The following is a 16865-nucleotide window of genomic DNA, read 5'->3' on the forward strand; positions in this document are numbered from 1 at the left end:
GGTTCTAATTCTTACTTACAACATCACTAATGTGAAAATATGTTTAATAGGAATTAGAACCAATAGGAGGAACCACCAGAAAGAGGAAACAAAACACAACAGAAGAAAAAAAATAGCAAAAAGTATGCTTCGTTCTGCATTCAAACTCCATAGTTCTTTCTCTGGAGGTGGATAGCATTTTCCATCATGAGTCTTTTGGAGATATCTTAGATCTTGTACTGCTGAGAAGAGTTAAGTCTATCAATATTGGTCATCGCACAACATGGCTGTTACTGTGTATAGCGTTCTCCTGGTTCTGCTCCCTTCACTCAGCATCAGTTCATACAAGTCTTTCCAGGTTTTTCTGAAGTCTGCCTGCTCATTATTTCTTATAGCACAATAGTACTCCATGACATGCATATGCCACAACTTGTTCAGCCATTCCCCAATTGATGCTTGTGAGGTTTCTTACAACCCCAAGGTCAGGGTCATCCAATAATAACTCTAAAACATTTAAATGGTGGAAGGTCCAATAGAAGGCCTTTAGGACCTTGCCACCAGATGGTGGGGTGTGTTAGGAGCTATATTTTCCAACAGAATCCTCTGCTGTGATGGCTGGGCTAGCTTTTCCTAAAGACTCTGCCCCATGAAGGTTAGGCTAAGCTAGTTTTTCCTTAAAGGTATTGAAGCTGTCCTCGATATTTGCTTGGCATAGGGTGCTGATGGGATTTCCTGGTCATCTACGGGCATACAAAAGACTTGCCCATATTGTGAATCAGGGACCTTTAGACTTGGAGGATGTTCCCAAGGCTCCATGAGTCATCACACCCTGCCTTGTTGAACAGATGCATTTCTGTATGGAGATATGATGAGGACCAAGTCTTTCTGAGCTAAATGCTATATCCTTATTGAATATCCTTTCTAGGCTATGACTAAGTAAAGACTTTTTAAACTGCTGAATGACCCATGAATGTTTAATTTCATTCTGATATCGAACCTGAACTACCCAGGGACAACTGTTAGTCTTAGCCTATTATAGCAAGGCTATTTGGAGGAAAGCTTCTGAACTGTGCATATGAATAAAGGTGAAAAAGAACCACTGAAGGTTTCGTTTGTTTTTTTGAGCAGGGGAGTTTGTCTTGGTCAGACCTATACTTATTTTGACAATTGTGTAAGAGAAATGGATTGAGGAAGGGAGAGGCTGTTAGAAGATTTTTGTTAGTCCAGCTGAGGATGATTTGGGCCTGAACTATGGCAGTAGGGAGGATGGGATAGATTTAAGAGATGTTATGGAGCCAGAGTCGACAGGATTTGGCAACTGAATAGATGTAGGAGTTGAGAGAGAGGGGAAGAGTCAAGTGTTGGGCCTAAATTTCAAATTTAGAGGATATGAGGAAGGCAGTGTAAGTGAAAGAACACTGCAACAGAAGGCTCTGTGTTCAAATCTTCATTCTGTCACTCACTAGCTACCTGTATGAATGTGGGCAAATATTCAAAGCAGCACTTTCTACAGGGGCAAAGACCTGAAAATAAAGTGGGTGCCTCCTATAGTAAGGGCTGAACAAACTATAGCATATGAATGCGAAAGAATATTATTATGCGCTACAAAGTGACAAACTCAAGAGAAACATGGAAAGATTTGTATTCATCGATGTCGAGAAAAATAAGCAGGAAAGAACAATGTATACAATGATTACAACAATTTAAATCAGATTACTAAAAAGAAGTCAAACTCTGAATAATTGGAAAACCACTAACAGTCCTGGAAAACTGACAATGAATCATACTTCCCTCCTCTTGGCAGCGCGGCAGGGGACTACTCAGGCAGAATGCTGTATATGTTGTCAGACCCAATCAATGTATTGAGTGTTTTTCCTTAGCTAGCTTTCTTCCTCCCGCCAAGGGAGAGTTCAATTTGTAGAAATGACCGTAATATAAAAACAAAAGACATCAATAAAAGGGTTGTTAGTACATATCTCTATGGTCCCTTGGACATCTAGGGTTTCTAAGGTTCCCTTGAATCTCCAAGATCTCTGATCCTAAACCTTTAAGCTCTTGTTATGGCCTCACACTGGAGAACACTTCAGGACTTGGCCTGACCTGATGTTGAAGAATATTGTTTTTGCAACATATTTCCACTTGCAGGACATACTATGATGACAAGATTCTTTCTTGAAGGAATGCTGAACCATGGCAGGTGGTATCCTGTGCAAGATTTAGAGTTATCATAGGGGCAGCTAGGTGGTGCAGTAGATAGAGTACCAGCCCTGAAGTCAGGAGGACCTGAGTTCAAATCCGGCCTCAGACCAAACACTTCACACTAGCTGTGTGACTCTGGGCAAGTCACTTAATCCCAATTGCCTAAAAAAAAAAAAAAGAAGAAGAAGAAGAGTCATCATAACAGGGATAGGGACCAGACCTGAGATTTCATTGATAGGGAACTCCCAGATGAGAAAATGTCTTCTACCAATACAGGCCACAAACTTCTTACAACTTATCATCTTAGAGACTTTCCCAGGGAATAGAGAATTTAAGTGATCTGTCCAGGGACATAGCCAGTATGTGTCAGAGGTGAGGTTGGAACCCAAGTCTCCTCTTGGCTTTGTGAGATAGGTAATGGAAGTATTATTACTACCATGGCTCAGAGTGGTAGTATGTAAATGTAAATAGTAATTGTTTCTTTTTCAGCCAGACATGACCCTGAGGGTCTCCCCTCCCAGTTTGATTTTTTTTTTTATTAAAGGGGTCATCCCTTGGCTCATTTCTTAAACAGCCCTAATCGCTGAATGGGCTTTGTCCAGTCAAAGTGAGAACTTGGAAAGACCTTAGTTTAAAAGGGCCTAGGTCTCCCATTGCATCCTGGTCCATCTCCAGTCATCCTGATCTATATCTAGCCACTGGACCCAGATGCTCCAGACGAGAAAGCGAGGCTGGTGACCTTGCACAGCCCTCCCTCACTGTAATCCAATTCACTTGTAAATCATGGCATCATCTTCCTGATATCATAGTCCTCTTTGAGGACAAACCACACACAATTCCCATTTTACAGGCAAGGAAATTGAGCTACAGAGAAAGGAAATAATTCCTACAAGGTCACAGTTGATTAGCAGCAGAGCTGAGATCTGAACCAGTATTTCCCGACAAGTATAGCATTCTTTCCCCTGGACTATACTATATTGCCTCCTCTTCAAATATTAGAGAAAAATGGGACCTAAAGGCCATTTAATTCAACCCTCTAATTTTACAGAGAGGGAAACTGAGTCCTGGAGAGAGGAAAGAACTTAAATGTTCTTTAACACTGCCACAACTTAGTGGAAGAGTTGGTACTCTTGATAATCAGGTCAGTACTCTTTCTACCACAGTACACTATCTCATTTATAAAGTCAGAAGGAAGGGAGGAAGCAGGTAAGCAAGTAAGCATTTATTGAGTACCACACTATGTAAAATGCTTTATAAACATTATTTCATTTGATTGCTACAGCAATCTGAGGAGGTAGGTGCTAGCATATCCCCATTTTACAGTTGAGGAAACTGAGGCAAACAGAGGTTAAGTGACTTGCCCAAGGTCAACCAGCTAGTAGGTGTCTGAGGTCACATTTGAACTCAGATCCTCCTGACTTTAGAGCCCCAGCGCTCTATTCACAGCGCCTCCTAGCTGGGGGCCTGGAAAATTGCTTTTGGCTCAGCACTAAATCTCAGATTTGAAAGACCTGAGAGGATATCTATCTCAATCCCTATTTGTACAAGAATCCCTTCAACTACATTTCCCAACATGTTATCTGGTCTTTGTTTGAAGACAGCTATCTTGTGAGGCCTGAAAGTATACTTTGAGATAACTAATTTGTAGCAAGTTTTCCCTTAAATCCTTATTTTTCCATAAGCCTGAGGGCTAGGGAGGGGCAGTCACTGGCCCAAAGTCACACGTAGGATCCTAGATCTAGAGATGAAGGTGACCTCTCAGGGGCCATCTAATCCAATCCTTTCATTTTCTAGAGGAGCAATCTGAGGCCCAGGGAGGCTAAGCAACTTCCTACAGAGGAAAGGAAGCAAGCATTTATTAAGCACCTACTATCTTCTAGGCACTTCAGAAATATTATCTCATTTGATCCTCATAACAACCCTGGAAGGTTGGTGCTATTATTGTCCTCATTTTATAGTTGAGGAAAACTGAGTTCAAACCTAGTCCCAGAAACGTTTTAGCTGTGTGACTCGGGGCAAGTCACTTAACTTTTGATAGCCTCAGTTTTCCCATCTGTAAAATGGGGATCATAATAGCACATAGTTCCCAGGGTTATTGTGAAGATCAAATGAGATAATGTTGGTAAAGCACTTAGCAAGGTGCCTGGCACATAGCAGGTGCTTAATCAATGTTCATTCCCTTCTCCTATTTATTTAAGTTTACATTTTCTATTTACTTATTTGTTTCCATGTTATTCTCCATCACCACCCCAAAGAGAATGTAAGCTTCTTGAGAACAGGGACTGTTTCATTGACTCCCCAGTGCCTAGCACAGTACCTGGCATAGAGAAGGAAGTTCATAAATGCTTATTGATTGATTACCACTACTGTTTCATGTTTTTGTCTCCGAAGGCTACATTAAGGGCAGAAAGTGTATGTCTTTTGTTACAGCCTCCACAGCACCGGCATAGATGTAGGTTATAGATCTAAGTCCTCATTGGCCTCACTGGATGGAATGCCAGAATTAGGGGGCTCAAAAATGGGTACCAGAGGATCTCTAAGTACCTTCAAAGTGAATTTAAACTAAAGTATTGAATTCTCTTTCTTGATGGACAAATTGCTATGGCAAACTTAATTATCTTGAAATGTTATCACGGAACAAGAAGGAAAAAAAATCAATAATTTCAGATGAACAATGTGTCAAGTCAAATTGTGAATCAGCAACAGAATTAACAGTAGGTTGAGTTATCAAGTGGCCTGATAAAATGATTGCCTGATAGATGCATCATTCATTAGGAGAAAACAGGAAGCAATTGTGACTGTCACTCTTACTAAAATGGCATTCTGATGTTCAGAAAATATAGCAAGAGAACCATCAGATGTGTTATCTTTGTCTTGAGCTTTTTGGATTCATTCCCCTTAGTAGGAGGCAGATCAGCATGATGGATGGAGAGCTGTACTGGAAGTCAGGCAGAACTGGATGTGAAACCTACTCTGGACACTTACTGTGTGACCTTGGACAAGTCATTTGACCTCTTTAGGCCTCCATTTCCCCATTTGTAAAATAGGGATTCCAATACCTGTAGTACATCTACATCACAAGGTTGCCATGAGGCTTGAATGTGAGAACCTCTGTATAGCATTTTGCAAGTGAAGTCTAACTGCCAGTTCTCACTGCCTATACTACTATTCTAGCTAGTACAAGTCACATGAAAGGCAGTGGAATGGAAAGAGTATTGGACTGGGAAGTCAAGAGATTGGGGTTCATGTCCTAGTTCTGGAATTTATTACCTGTACGATCTTGGTCAGGCTTCTTCCTCTCACTGAGTCTCAGTTTCCCCTTCTGTAAAATGAAGGGGTTAGATTGCATGGCCTCTGAGGTCTCTTCCACCTCTAGTTGTAGCATCCTAGGTGTGACCTTGGATAATTCCCTACCCCTCCTTGGGCCTCAGTGTCCTCCTCTGTAAAATAAAGGGGTTGGACTAGATAGCCTTGGAGGTCCTTTTTAGCCCTAGATTGATGATCTCATGCCCTCACTCTGTGACTAACAGCAAGTGTCTCCCCTTCCGTGGGCCTCTGTTTCCTCATACATACAATGAGGCATCTGGATTAGATGATATCTAAGGTCCTTTTCTTTTCATTATAAAATCCAATGATTCTGTGAAGAGGTTGATTTTTTTAAAATGTCATTTATAAAGCTTACGTCAATGGGTGCGTGCAAGACAAGACCTGTGAGCTCCTCAGAGGCAGGGACCATGATTTTATTCATCCTTGTATCCCCAATGCACAGCACGAGGCCCTGCACATAGTTGACATTTAGTAAGTGTTGAATTCAATTGAATTTTATGGCAATTACCATATTCATCTTTGTAAAATTACTATACAGTGAGCTTGCACCAATTATTCAGCTCTCTCTCTGGAGGAGGAAACTGACGCACAGACAGGCTGAGGGATTTTCCCCCCAGAATTCACGGCATATCATATCCTGCTCTACCCAGGATTACATTTCCCAGCTTCTTAAGCCATTCTGTGGATAAACATTCTACTTTGCATTCTCGAATAGGCCGGCTTTCCAAAAGCAGACCCAAAGGCTACAATCCGCCCACCCGTGCCTCCCCCGTGGTGGTTTGGGAAGTTCTCCTTTTCTGTACATGAAGGCCCTGAGAACCGGAGGTGGAAGAATAGCAGCAGAGCCCCTGGAGGAGATGCGGGGCCATCTCGTGTTTCACAAGCAAGGCCCCATGAAAGGCCAGATTGTTCCCCCCCTCCCCCCCAGCTGCCAGCAAGCCCGATTGAAACTAGCGAGTTGGAGGTGGGAGGAGGCGTACCTAATCAGGATCTGGTGGTGCGCTAGGAGGCGGCTCAGAAAAGCTACAAAGCATTGGTGTTTCCGAAGTCGTGTTGCTAGGGAGAAAGAAGAGAGAGAGCGGAAGTGATTACGTGAATTCTCCAATATGCCGCAGCTTATCCATAGGATTCTGCCTTCTACTCCTGGGGGAGAAGCGCCTGTCCAGGCAAAGGCGAAATTTCTTTGTGATGTTTCAGTACATTTTATTGATACCTTTTAAACAATTCAATTAATTCTAAATCTTCCCCACCTTGCCCCCCCCTCCCCTCACCCCACATTTTTTTTCCCTCACCAAAATGAGTTTTTCCTTGTAACAAAGAAAAAAAAAAAGCCCCATAAGCCAAACCTCCGGACAGTGTCTGATGGTGTGGATGATATTCCGCTAAAGCTTGTAATCAGAGGCCCTCTTGTCAACCTACAAACACACCATGGAAGCAGTGTTTGGGGCACTAGTGCCAGGGCAGAGAAAAGGAAGCCAGGGGAAGTGTGTGCTTGCCATTATGTGGGTGGGATGGCTGGTAACATCAGAAGGGAAGACTTCTGATGGATGGAAAAGGGGGAAAGGAGGACTCCTGCATGACTGGCAGGTTACTAGACTAAGCCATTCTACCCTTGGTTGGGCACACAATTGGCTAGAAAGTTGAACCCAGAGCATACTTATTGCTGGCTTGGTGCAAACTTTGGCATGATATATTAAATGTCCTGGGTGGGGGGGTCAGTCTTGTGGAGGATTTTTGAAGTGGGGTACAGTGAAAACAATGTTGGATTTAGAGTTATAGGGCATGAGTTCCAATCCCAGCTCTGTCACTTATTACCTGTTACCTTGGGAAAGTCACTTCCATCCCTCTGGGCCTCAATTTCCTTATCTAATAAAAAGAAGGTATCAGACTAGAACAGAGATCTCTAAAATCTTCCCCAGCTCTAAGTCCAGGATACTATGACAGCTTTGGACTTGGAATCAGAAGAGGATGGGGCTCTCTGCATAGACTCACAGAAGGTCAGAGCTGCAAGGAACCTTAATAACCATTTTATCAAGTCTCCCTAGACAAGAAAACTGAGGCCTAACTGGAGGAGTGACTTGAGCATGGTCATTAGCAAAACAGTGGTAAAACCAGGCCGAAACTCACATCTCCTGATGCTCAATCGAGGGCTATTCTATTATTTCAGCTTCACTCCTTAAGGTGATTCAATGCAAAGTAGGCTACTTAGTAGAGGCTGTGGAAAATTCACTTTACTATAGGTTAGATCAGAGTTGTCAAATACATGACCAGCCAGACGCATGCCAGCCATAACACTCCTGAGTGTGGCCAGAACCAGATTAAAACATAATTGGGAAATACTTAACAAGATAAATAAAAATACAATTGAACATAGATAATATAATTATGTGGTTTTTTAAGCAAACATGTGGCTTGAGTTTGACACCACTGGGTAAGATGACCATTTTTCTTGATAGGAGGAACTAGCTTCTTAGATGGGATTGGACCAGAGATATTGTTTGAGGTGATTCAGTGTTATCATTATGAGGCACCAACACAGTTGCCAATGGTAGGGAATGCATTTCTCTCTGGCTCCATTACTCTGTGCTTGGGTCTGGGAAGCAGAAGTTTGGTTGAATACTGAGAGCCCCATCTAGGACCTGTAAGGAGAAGCCAGTAATACCTTTCAGCAGCAGCACCCACCTCAACAAAGGAGGCCGAAAAGATGACTAACAAGGGACAAAATTACCAGTCACTCACTTACAAACACACCCTGCACATAGGATTAAAAATAACACAACTTCTTGGTCAGTATTGGATTTGGCTTTCTTGTCTTTCCTAGTTGAACTGTATGTGATCACCAGTACTGTCAAATTTAACAGAGTGACGGGGTCTCACCATCTTATGCCCCTACCAAGAAGGGACTGAGACTTTCTGATAATCAAAAGAGATTATAGTGGGAAGGAATTTGGAAAGCATCTTGTCTAGCCTCCCACCCAGAATTCCCTCTACATTCCTAACAGGTGGCCATTCAGTTCTCTGCTTGGAAATTTCCAGTGAAAGTGAGCTCAGTATCTCTTAAGGAATACTTTCCAATTTTCGGACAGCCCTAACTGTTAAGAATTTTTAATATATTGAACCAAATAGAATCAGCTTCCTTATCTCTTCTACCTACTGATGTTAGTTCTGTCTTCTGCAACCACAGACATCTACTTCCTTCTTTCAGGTGACAATCCTCTAGATAACTGAAGATAGCTATCACAATCCCAGTATGTCTCCCCTTCTCCAGGGTAAACATCTCCAGAGTGTCATTAGCTGTCTCTCATATAACATAGCTTTGAGTCCCATTACCATTCTACCATTCTGGTTTCCCTCCTTTGACTTAAAGCTTATCAACATCCCTCTTGAAATACAGGACCCCAAACTGAGGGAGAAGTGTTTCCAAAGTCCCATAAGGCAAAATTAAGTTCTGTACCTGATCATATTATTTCTATAGCCTGGATTAGTTGATTAGAACATGGTGTTCCTGTGGCCAAGTTTATGACTCAGTTCCCATAAGGGCCAGTTAGACTTACAGAGAAAAATAAACTCTGTCCTTTAATTTGACTGATAACATCATAGATATATACTGTTGGCCATCCCAGAGGTCCAGGGGCAGCTAGGTGGGTAGAGTGTCAGGAAGATCATCTTCCTGAGCTCAAATGTGGCCTCAGATGCGTACTAGCTGTGTGATCCTGGGCAAGTCCCTTCACCCTGTTTGCCTCAGTTTCCTCATCTGTAAAATGAGCTGGAGAAGGAAATGACAGTATCTCTGCCAAGAAAACCCCAAATGGGGTCACCAAGAGTTGGATATGACTGAAAAACACCTGAATAACAACAACAATCCCAGAGGCCCAGCAAAAGTAGGGATGGCTCAGCACAAATTTACCACTACTGCAAAAAACAAAAACAAAGCAAAACAAAACAAAACAAAAAAACCCAACTCAGTGCAGTATCATGAGTGACACATAGTGAGAAAGGTATTAAATTTGGTGTCAGATCTAGGTTTAAGTCCTAATGCTGTGGTTACTTAATACTAGTATAAACTTGGACAACTCAACCACTCTGGCCCTCAGCTTCCTCATCTATAAAATTCAGATGAATTAAACCCGATGATCTTTGAAATCCCTTCCAGATTGGCAGACTGTGACCTTTGTATTGATGGATGTTTATTCATTTTTCTATCGGTAGATGCCATATAGGCCCACGTGGACCACCTGTGTTACTGATTTTTAAAGAGCAGCATACAGCTCAGACCTTCCATTGTAATGACATTCCTCCTTCTCCCCACTCTGTGGAAAAAAAAAAAACCCTGGAAAAACCTTCTCTTTTTCACATTTCTCAGAATGAGGAGAGGGGCAGTAAGTCAAGTGTAATACATAGTTTTACTGTGGATCCAGGAAAGTTCACACCTTCACCTACTCCTCGTCTATAGTAAAACTTCCATCAAAGAGGATAGTTGCATTTCCAAACAACTTTGTCAGAGGCAGAAATAACATAGGAGACAAAGGGATGAGTTTAAGAACAAGAAAGGTTATGATATCATCATTGTTTAAGGCAGCTGGTAGCACAGTGGATAGAGAGGGCCTGGTGTCAGGAAGACCTTGAGTTCAAATCCAACCACAGACACTAGTTGGGTGACCCTGGGGAAGTCACTTAATCGCCACCTACCTGAGTTTCCTTATCTGTAAAATGGAGATAATAATAGCATCTACCTCCCAGAGCTGTGAAGAACAAATAATATGTATAAGGTGCTTTGCAAAACTTAAGCTCTATCTAAATGAGAGCTATCATCATTATTATTGAAATAAATGACAAATCTGCAGTATAAAGATTTGGTCAGATGACCTAGCTGTGTGGCCTTAGGCAAGTCACTTAACTTCCCTAAGGCCTCAGTTTCCCCATCTGTAAAGTAAGGGGACTGGACTAGATGACCTCTAAGGTCCCTTCCACTCTAAATGTATACCCTATGAATCCCTAAATACAGACCTGAGACTCTTGCGGTAGGGGGAGGGGAAAGGGTAGATTAAGGTTAGAAGAGATGGGGAAGAGGCCTATTCTTTGCCCAGGCAAGGAAGGGGGGGAAGTCAGACAGGAAGAAGCCTCGGGAGCAAGTAGACTGGCATTAGGATCAGGTGGTCTGGCCCCCAGACCCCAGAAAAAGCTGGTGAGGAAGTGAGACAAAGGCTGTCCTGAGTAGCTACCAATCCTACAATCTAATGGAGGAGACAACATGCAAATACATACAAAATACATACAGGATAAATAGGAAATAATTAACAAAGGGAAAAGGTACTAGAATTGAGAGAGGCTAGGAAAAGCTTCCTGTAAAAGATGGGATTTTAGTTGGGACTTAAAAGGAAGCCAGGGAAGTCAGTAAGTGGAGTTGAGAAGAGAAATCATTCAGAGCATGGGGAATAGCCGGAGAAAATGCCTAGAATCAAGTGACAGAAGTGTCTTCTTCACAGAACAGCCATGAGGCCGGTGTCAATAAGGAGCCCCTGGAGTTGATTGAGTAGGGGAGTCACAGGGTCAGATCTGAACTTAAGGAAAATGACTTTGGCAGCACTGTGTAGGGATCTAAGGGAGCTTGGAAGAGGGGACAGTGCAGGGGAAGATTAAAGAGTTCAGCTTTAGACATGTTGAGTTTAAGATGTCTCCAGGATACCCATTTTGAAATTTCTAATGGGCAATTTGTGATGTGGGACTAAAGCTTGGGGGAGAGGCAGAGGCTAGAGATGTAGATCTGTAAGTTGTCTGCCACAGAGATGATAGTTAAACCCAAGGGATCTGATGAGGTTACTGAGAGAGAATAGGGGGAGAAGAAAAGAGAGCCTAGGACACAACCTTGACTAGAGAGGTCAAGTGACATCAGTAGTAAGTGGCAGAGCCAAGATCCATACCCAGGTCATCTTGCTCTAAATAGAGGGAGTACTGGACTAGAATTGCAGAGAGACAGATTTAAGCTAAAAAAACTTCCTAACAATTGGAGTGAAAACAGGCTACCTCTGGAGGTCTTTAGGTGGAGGCTGTATGACCCCTTGTCATTCAGAGATTTTGCAGAAAGGATTCCTGTACCGGCATGTGTTAGACTAGGTGGCCCCTGAGATACTGATTGTGATGAGACACTGAGTTAAAAGCTGTTTGGGGTGGAGGGAGGGCTTGATTTGATATACTCACTCCTAAAAATCTGAAACTGAGGAAAGGGAAGAAACAGGCACAAAGAAGGGCATCAGACGGTTGGACATGAAGCAGGGGGGAATGGAGGCAGGTACAGAGCCAGGCAGGAGAGCTAAGAGGAGGCAAAGGTAGGAGATGGCAGAACACAGCATTCTATGCCTCCACAAATCCCAGACAGGCCACTCTCGTCTCACCATTAAATTGTAAGCTCCTTGAGGGCAGAGACTATCTTTCTTTTTCATATTTGTACCTCCAGCACTTAAAACAGTACCTGGCACACAGGAAACGTTTAATAAATATTTACTGACTGAGTGACCTAAAACTACAGCTTAACTAGAGTTTAGGAACTGGAGCTTCCCATTTTGATGGGATGCCAGTTGGAATGCCAAGAGGCCCAGCTTTTTTACTCTTTTGCTCATTCAAAGTTAGCCATTCAGAATAATTGGCCCTAATTGTTGGGTCAAACCCATGGCAGGAGATGGCACTGGGTGAGAAAGGCTCCAGTTCTCATCAAGCCTAAAGGGAACCATTTTTTCCATCAGCAAAAAGTCAATTTTAACTGGGCTTTTGGTAAAGATTCCCAAGATGTGCAAGTAAGAGACATGGGACAACTAAATGAAGACTGGCTGAGAATCTTTGAGACCACTGTCTAGCCTTTGTAGCAATTATAAAGACATAGGAAAAACTAGCTAATTGAATGACTTCTTGGGTTTGTGGGGTAATATTTTGAGTATAGTCACATTGTACCAGGAAATATTCTGAAATTAAATTAACCAGTAAAGGAGTCTAATTATATTCCAAGCTTAATGTGAGGCAACAGTGTGAGGCGGATGCTAAGAAAGTTAATGCAATTAGCATTAATGCATTAATAGAAGCATCATCCGGAACAATGAAGATAATAATCCCCCTGTAGTACTGCTGATCACATCCAGAGTTTTGTGTTTAATCTGGGGTATCAAACTTTAAGAAGAACTTTGACAAAATAGAAATCATTCAATATCCAGAAAACGGCAACCAGGTTGAAGGTTATGAAAGCCCTGCAAAGGAATAGATAAAGGAAATGGAAGAGGCTTTAAGAGGTGACGTGGTGGCTGTCATTGTCATATCTAATAGGTGGTTACATGAAGAGGCCCCATGGAGCAACAATCACCTTCTTGGGTAAAGAGCTCCGGATTAGGAGTCAAAGGACTTGGGTCCAAATCTCAGCTCTGCTATTGGCTAATTGTGTGATCTTAAGCAAGTCATTTAACTTCCTTGGGTCTCAGTTTTATCTATAAAATAAGAGAATTGGACAAGATAACTTTTTTTTTTTTTGGGCGAGGCAATTGGGGTTAAGTGACTCGCCCAGGGTCACACAGCTAGTAAGTATTACATGTCTGAGGCCGGATTTGAACTCAGGTCCTCCTGCCTTCAGGGCCAGTGCTCTATCCACTGCACCACCTAGCTGCCCCATGGACAAGATAACTTTTAAGGTACCTTCCAGTCTTTAAATCTGATCCTACATTAGGAGCTATGGTAAGGCAGATTCAAATTCAACATAAGGAAGAGAATGTGGTGGAATTAGTTAGTGGTCTGACTATTTGGAGCATTTCAACAAACATTAAGCACCTATGTGTGAAGCACTGTGAAAGAGAGATAAAGAGTAAAAACAATATAATCCCTGTATTTGAGTAGCTTCCATTCCAAAGACAGAAGCTGTAAGCATAGGAGATCTTTGCATCAGGTGTTTAGTAAATCTATACTTCTGCTGCAGCAATCAACAATGGTATGGTGGAAAGAGGGCTGGATTTGGTATCTGTGGACCTGGGTTGAAGAACTGACTCTGCCACTAAGTACCTATAGATGACCTTGGCCAAATCACTAAACGTTTGGGCAAGAACTTCCTCATCAGTAAAATGACCAGGTTGGACTAGATGACAACCAAGGTCCCTTTGAGCTCTAAAGCTATGCTCCTGTGACCAGAGATTATTAATTAGGGAATGAACTTTCAAGAGGAACTGTCCCAAAACAAAATGAGGCAAAGAAGAGAGGTAGTATGCTCTCTTGTACTTGATTTCTTCAAGCTGAAGACCATCATTGATCAATCAATAAGCATTTATTAAGCACCTACTGTATGTCTGGCACTGTGCTAAGCACTGGAGATACAAAAAAAAAAAAAGGCAAAAGACAGTCCTTGTCTTCAAGGAGTTGACAATCTAATGGGGGAGACAACATGTAAACAAATACATACAAAGCTAGCTACGTAGGTGATGAACTGTATAGAGTGCCAAGCATGGAGTCAGGAAGAGTCATCTTCCTGAGTTAAAATCTGTCCCCGGACCCTTACTAGCTGGGTGACTCTAGGCAAGTCCTTTTACCCTGTTTGCCTCAGTTTCCTCATCTATAAAATGAGCTGGAGAAGGAAATGGCAACCACTCCAGTATCTTTGCCAGGAAAACCTCAAATGGGTCACAAAGAGTCAGACAGGACTGAAAAGACTATACTACAACAACAAAAGCTATATACAGGCTAAATAGGAAATAATTAAGAGAGGGAAGGCACTAGAATTAAGAGGGACTGAGGAAGGCTTCCTGTAAAAGATGACATTTTAGTTGGAACTTAAAAGAAGCCAGGGAAGTCAGTAGTTGGAGCAGAGAAGGCAAAGTGTCCCAGGCATGAGGGATGGCAAGAGAAAATGTCTGGAACCAAGAGATGAAGTGCCTTGTCCATGAAGCAGCCAGAAGGCCAGTGTCACTGGGTTGAAGCATACATGGCAGAGAGTAAGATCTAAAAAGACTGGAAAGGTAAATAGGGGTTAGGTTGTGAAGGGGTTTGCATGCCAAACAGAGCATTTTGTATTTATTCCTGAAGGTGATAGGGAGCCACTGGAGTTTATTGAGTAGAGGAATGACATGATTGGACCCGCGCTTTGGGAAAATCACTTCGGTGGCTGAATGAGAATGGATTGGAGTGGGGAGAGGCCTGGGGCAGGCAGAGCCATTGCAGGCTACTGCAATAATCTAGGCATGAGATGATGAGGGCCTGCCCCAGGGTGGTGGCAGTATCAGAGGAGAGAAGGGGGCATATTGATAGATGTTGCCAAGGTGAAATTGACAGGCCTTGGCAATGGATTGGATATGGGGGGGGGGGCGGGTGAGAGAGAGTGAGAAGTGCAGGATGACTCTTAGGTTGTATGCCTGAAGGACTGGGAGGATGGTGTTACCTTCTACCGAAATAGGGAAGGTAGGAGGCAGGGGATGGGGAAAGATGAGTCCTGCTTTGGACATCTTGAGATTAAGATGTCTAAAAGGCAGTTGGAGCTGTGAGATTTGGAGGTCAGCAGAGAGGTCAAGGGCAGGATAGATAGATTTGAGAATCATCAGCATAGAGATAGTAATTAAATCCACGGGAACAGATGAGATCACTAAGTGAAGTAGTACAGAGGGAGAAGAGAAGAAGGTCCAGAACAGAACTCTGAGGGACACCTACAATTAGGAGGCATGATTTGGAAGAGGATCCAGCAAAAGGGAACGAGAAGGAGTGGTCAGATAGGCAGGAAGAGGACTAGGAGACAGAGGTATCTTGAAAACCTAGAGAAAAGAGTATCAAGGAGGACAATAATCCAGTGTCAAAGGCCGTAGAGAGGTCAAGGAGAATGTGGATTGAGAAAAGGCCATAGGATTTGGCAACTCAGAGATTATGAGTAACTTTGGTTTTTGTTTTGTATTTTTCTTTTTTTGGGGTAAGGCAATTGGAGTTAAGTGACTTGCCCAGGGTCACACAGCTAGTATGTGTCAAGTGTCTGAGGCCACATTTGAACTCAGGTCCTCCTGACTCCAAGGCTGGAGCTCTATCCACTGCGCCACCTAGCTGCCCCAGAGATTTTCAAGAGAGGAAGACAGTGTAGAGTTGAATTAGTTCACCACGAGGTCAAGATGGGGAGAAGAGAATATGGCTAGAGAGGAGATGGCTTGGAAGAGAATTAGGGGTCAAGGGATTGGAGGTTATAGTACAAAGAGTAGGGTTTTGTAAGGGAAGGCAGAGAGAGAGGCGAAAAGTTGATAGATTATGGTGAGATAAGGAGATTTCAGAATTCTTGAACACAGCTGGTATATCTGTAGGTGATGGCAAGATCAAAGGTAAGACCATCTTTTTGTGTGGTTGAGGTGGGGTGAAGGAGTAGCTTATGGGAAGTGAGTAAACTAAGGAACTGAGTGGTCTTGGTAAGGCATTTTCACAATAGATAAAGTGTGTGTATATGTGTGTATGTGTGTGTGATTCTGAAGATTTTAGGATTCTAATTTAGAAAATTAATTTGGGTCTCCCAAGAAAATAAATTTGGGTCCCAAAGAACACTGACCCATGTCTTAGGGTTCCTAAGGGTAATTCAATAATGTCATTCTCCCTTAAGAAGTTCTTGCCCAGGATGCCCATCAATTGGGGAATGGCTGAACAAGTTGTGGTATATGAATGTAATGGAATACTATTGTGCTAAAGGAAATGATGAACAGGTTGACTTCAGAAAAACCTGGAAAGACTTGTATGAACTGATGCTGAGTGAAGGGAGCAGAACCAGGAGAACGCTATACACAGTAACAGCCATGTTGTGCGATGACCAATATTGATAGATCCTTCTCAGCAATACAAGGATCTAAGACGTCTCCAAAGGCCTTATGATGGAAAATGCTAACCACATCCAAAGAAAGAACTATGGAGTTTGAACGCAGATTGAAGCATACTATTTGCTAGTTTTTTTTTTCTTCTGTTGTGTTTTGTTTTCTCTTTCTGGTGGTTCCTCCTATTGGTTCTAATTCTTACTTACAACTATCACTAATGTGAAAATATGTTTAATAGGAATGTATATGTATAGCCTATATCAGATTGCACACCATCTTAGGGAAGGAGGTGGGGAGGGAGGGGGAGAAAAATTTAAAACTCAAAAGCTTATGGAAGTGATTTTTGATAATTCAAAATAAATTCATAAAAAAAAAAAGTTCTTGCCCTTAAGGACAGGGCTTTTGCTTTGTATCCGAAGTACCTAGAATACTGCCTCTCATGTAGTAGGCACTTAATGGTTGTTCTTGAGTTGATTCAATATAAGTCTACAAATCACTGACACAGTAATTTAATAAAATGTCAGTCAAGAAGGCAAACTAAACCAACCACAGTGTTTCTATTTCCCC

General features: G+C 42.4%; 1 protein-coding gene across 2 annotated transcripts in view; it reads right to left on the reverse strand.

Moving 5' to 3' along the window:
- Positions 1-2299: 2299 nt before the first annotated feature.
- LOC114024848 (protein FAM122A-like) overlaps positions 2300-16865 on the reverse strand; it is a 41604-nt gene continuing 27038 nt past the window's right edge. Inside the window, exons 10-12 of one of the 2 annotated variants that reach the window (XR_003566959.1) lie at positions 6486-6561; positions 5449-5500; positions 2321-2340 (exon numbers count right to left, since the gene is read on the reverse strand). Coding sequence is in view for 1 of the 2 variants with exons in the window: in XM_027838075.1 (XP_027693876.1) it covers positions 6486-6561 (76 nt within the window). In the remaining variant the exon portion in view is untranslated. Of the gene's footprint in view, positions 2341-5448; positions 5501-6485; positions 6562-16865 lie in introns of both variants that reach the window. The other variant, XM_027838075.1, reaches the window with a different exon arrangement.

The sequence above is a fragment of the Vombatus ursinus genome, unplaced genomic scaffold (assembly GCF_900497805.2).
Source record: "Vombatus ursinus unplaced genomic scaffold, bare-nosed wombat genome assembly UNPS02004573.1, whole genome shotgun sequence".
NCBI lineage: Eukaryota > Metazoa > Chordata > Mammalia > Diprotodontia > Vombatidae > Vombatus > Vombatus ursinus.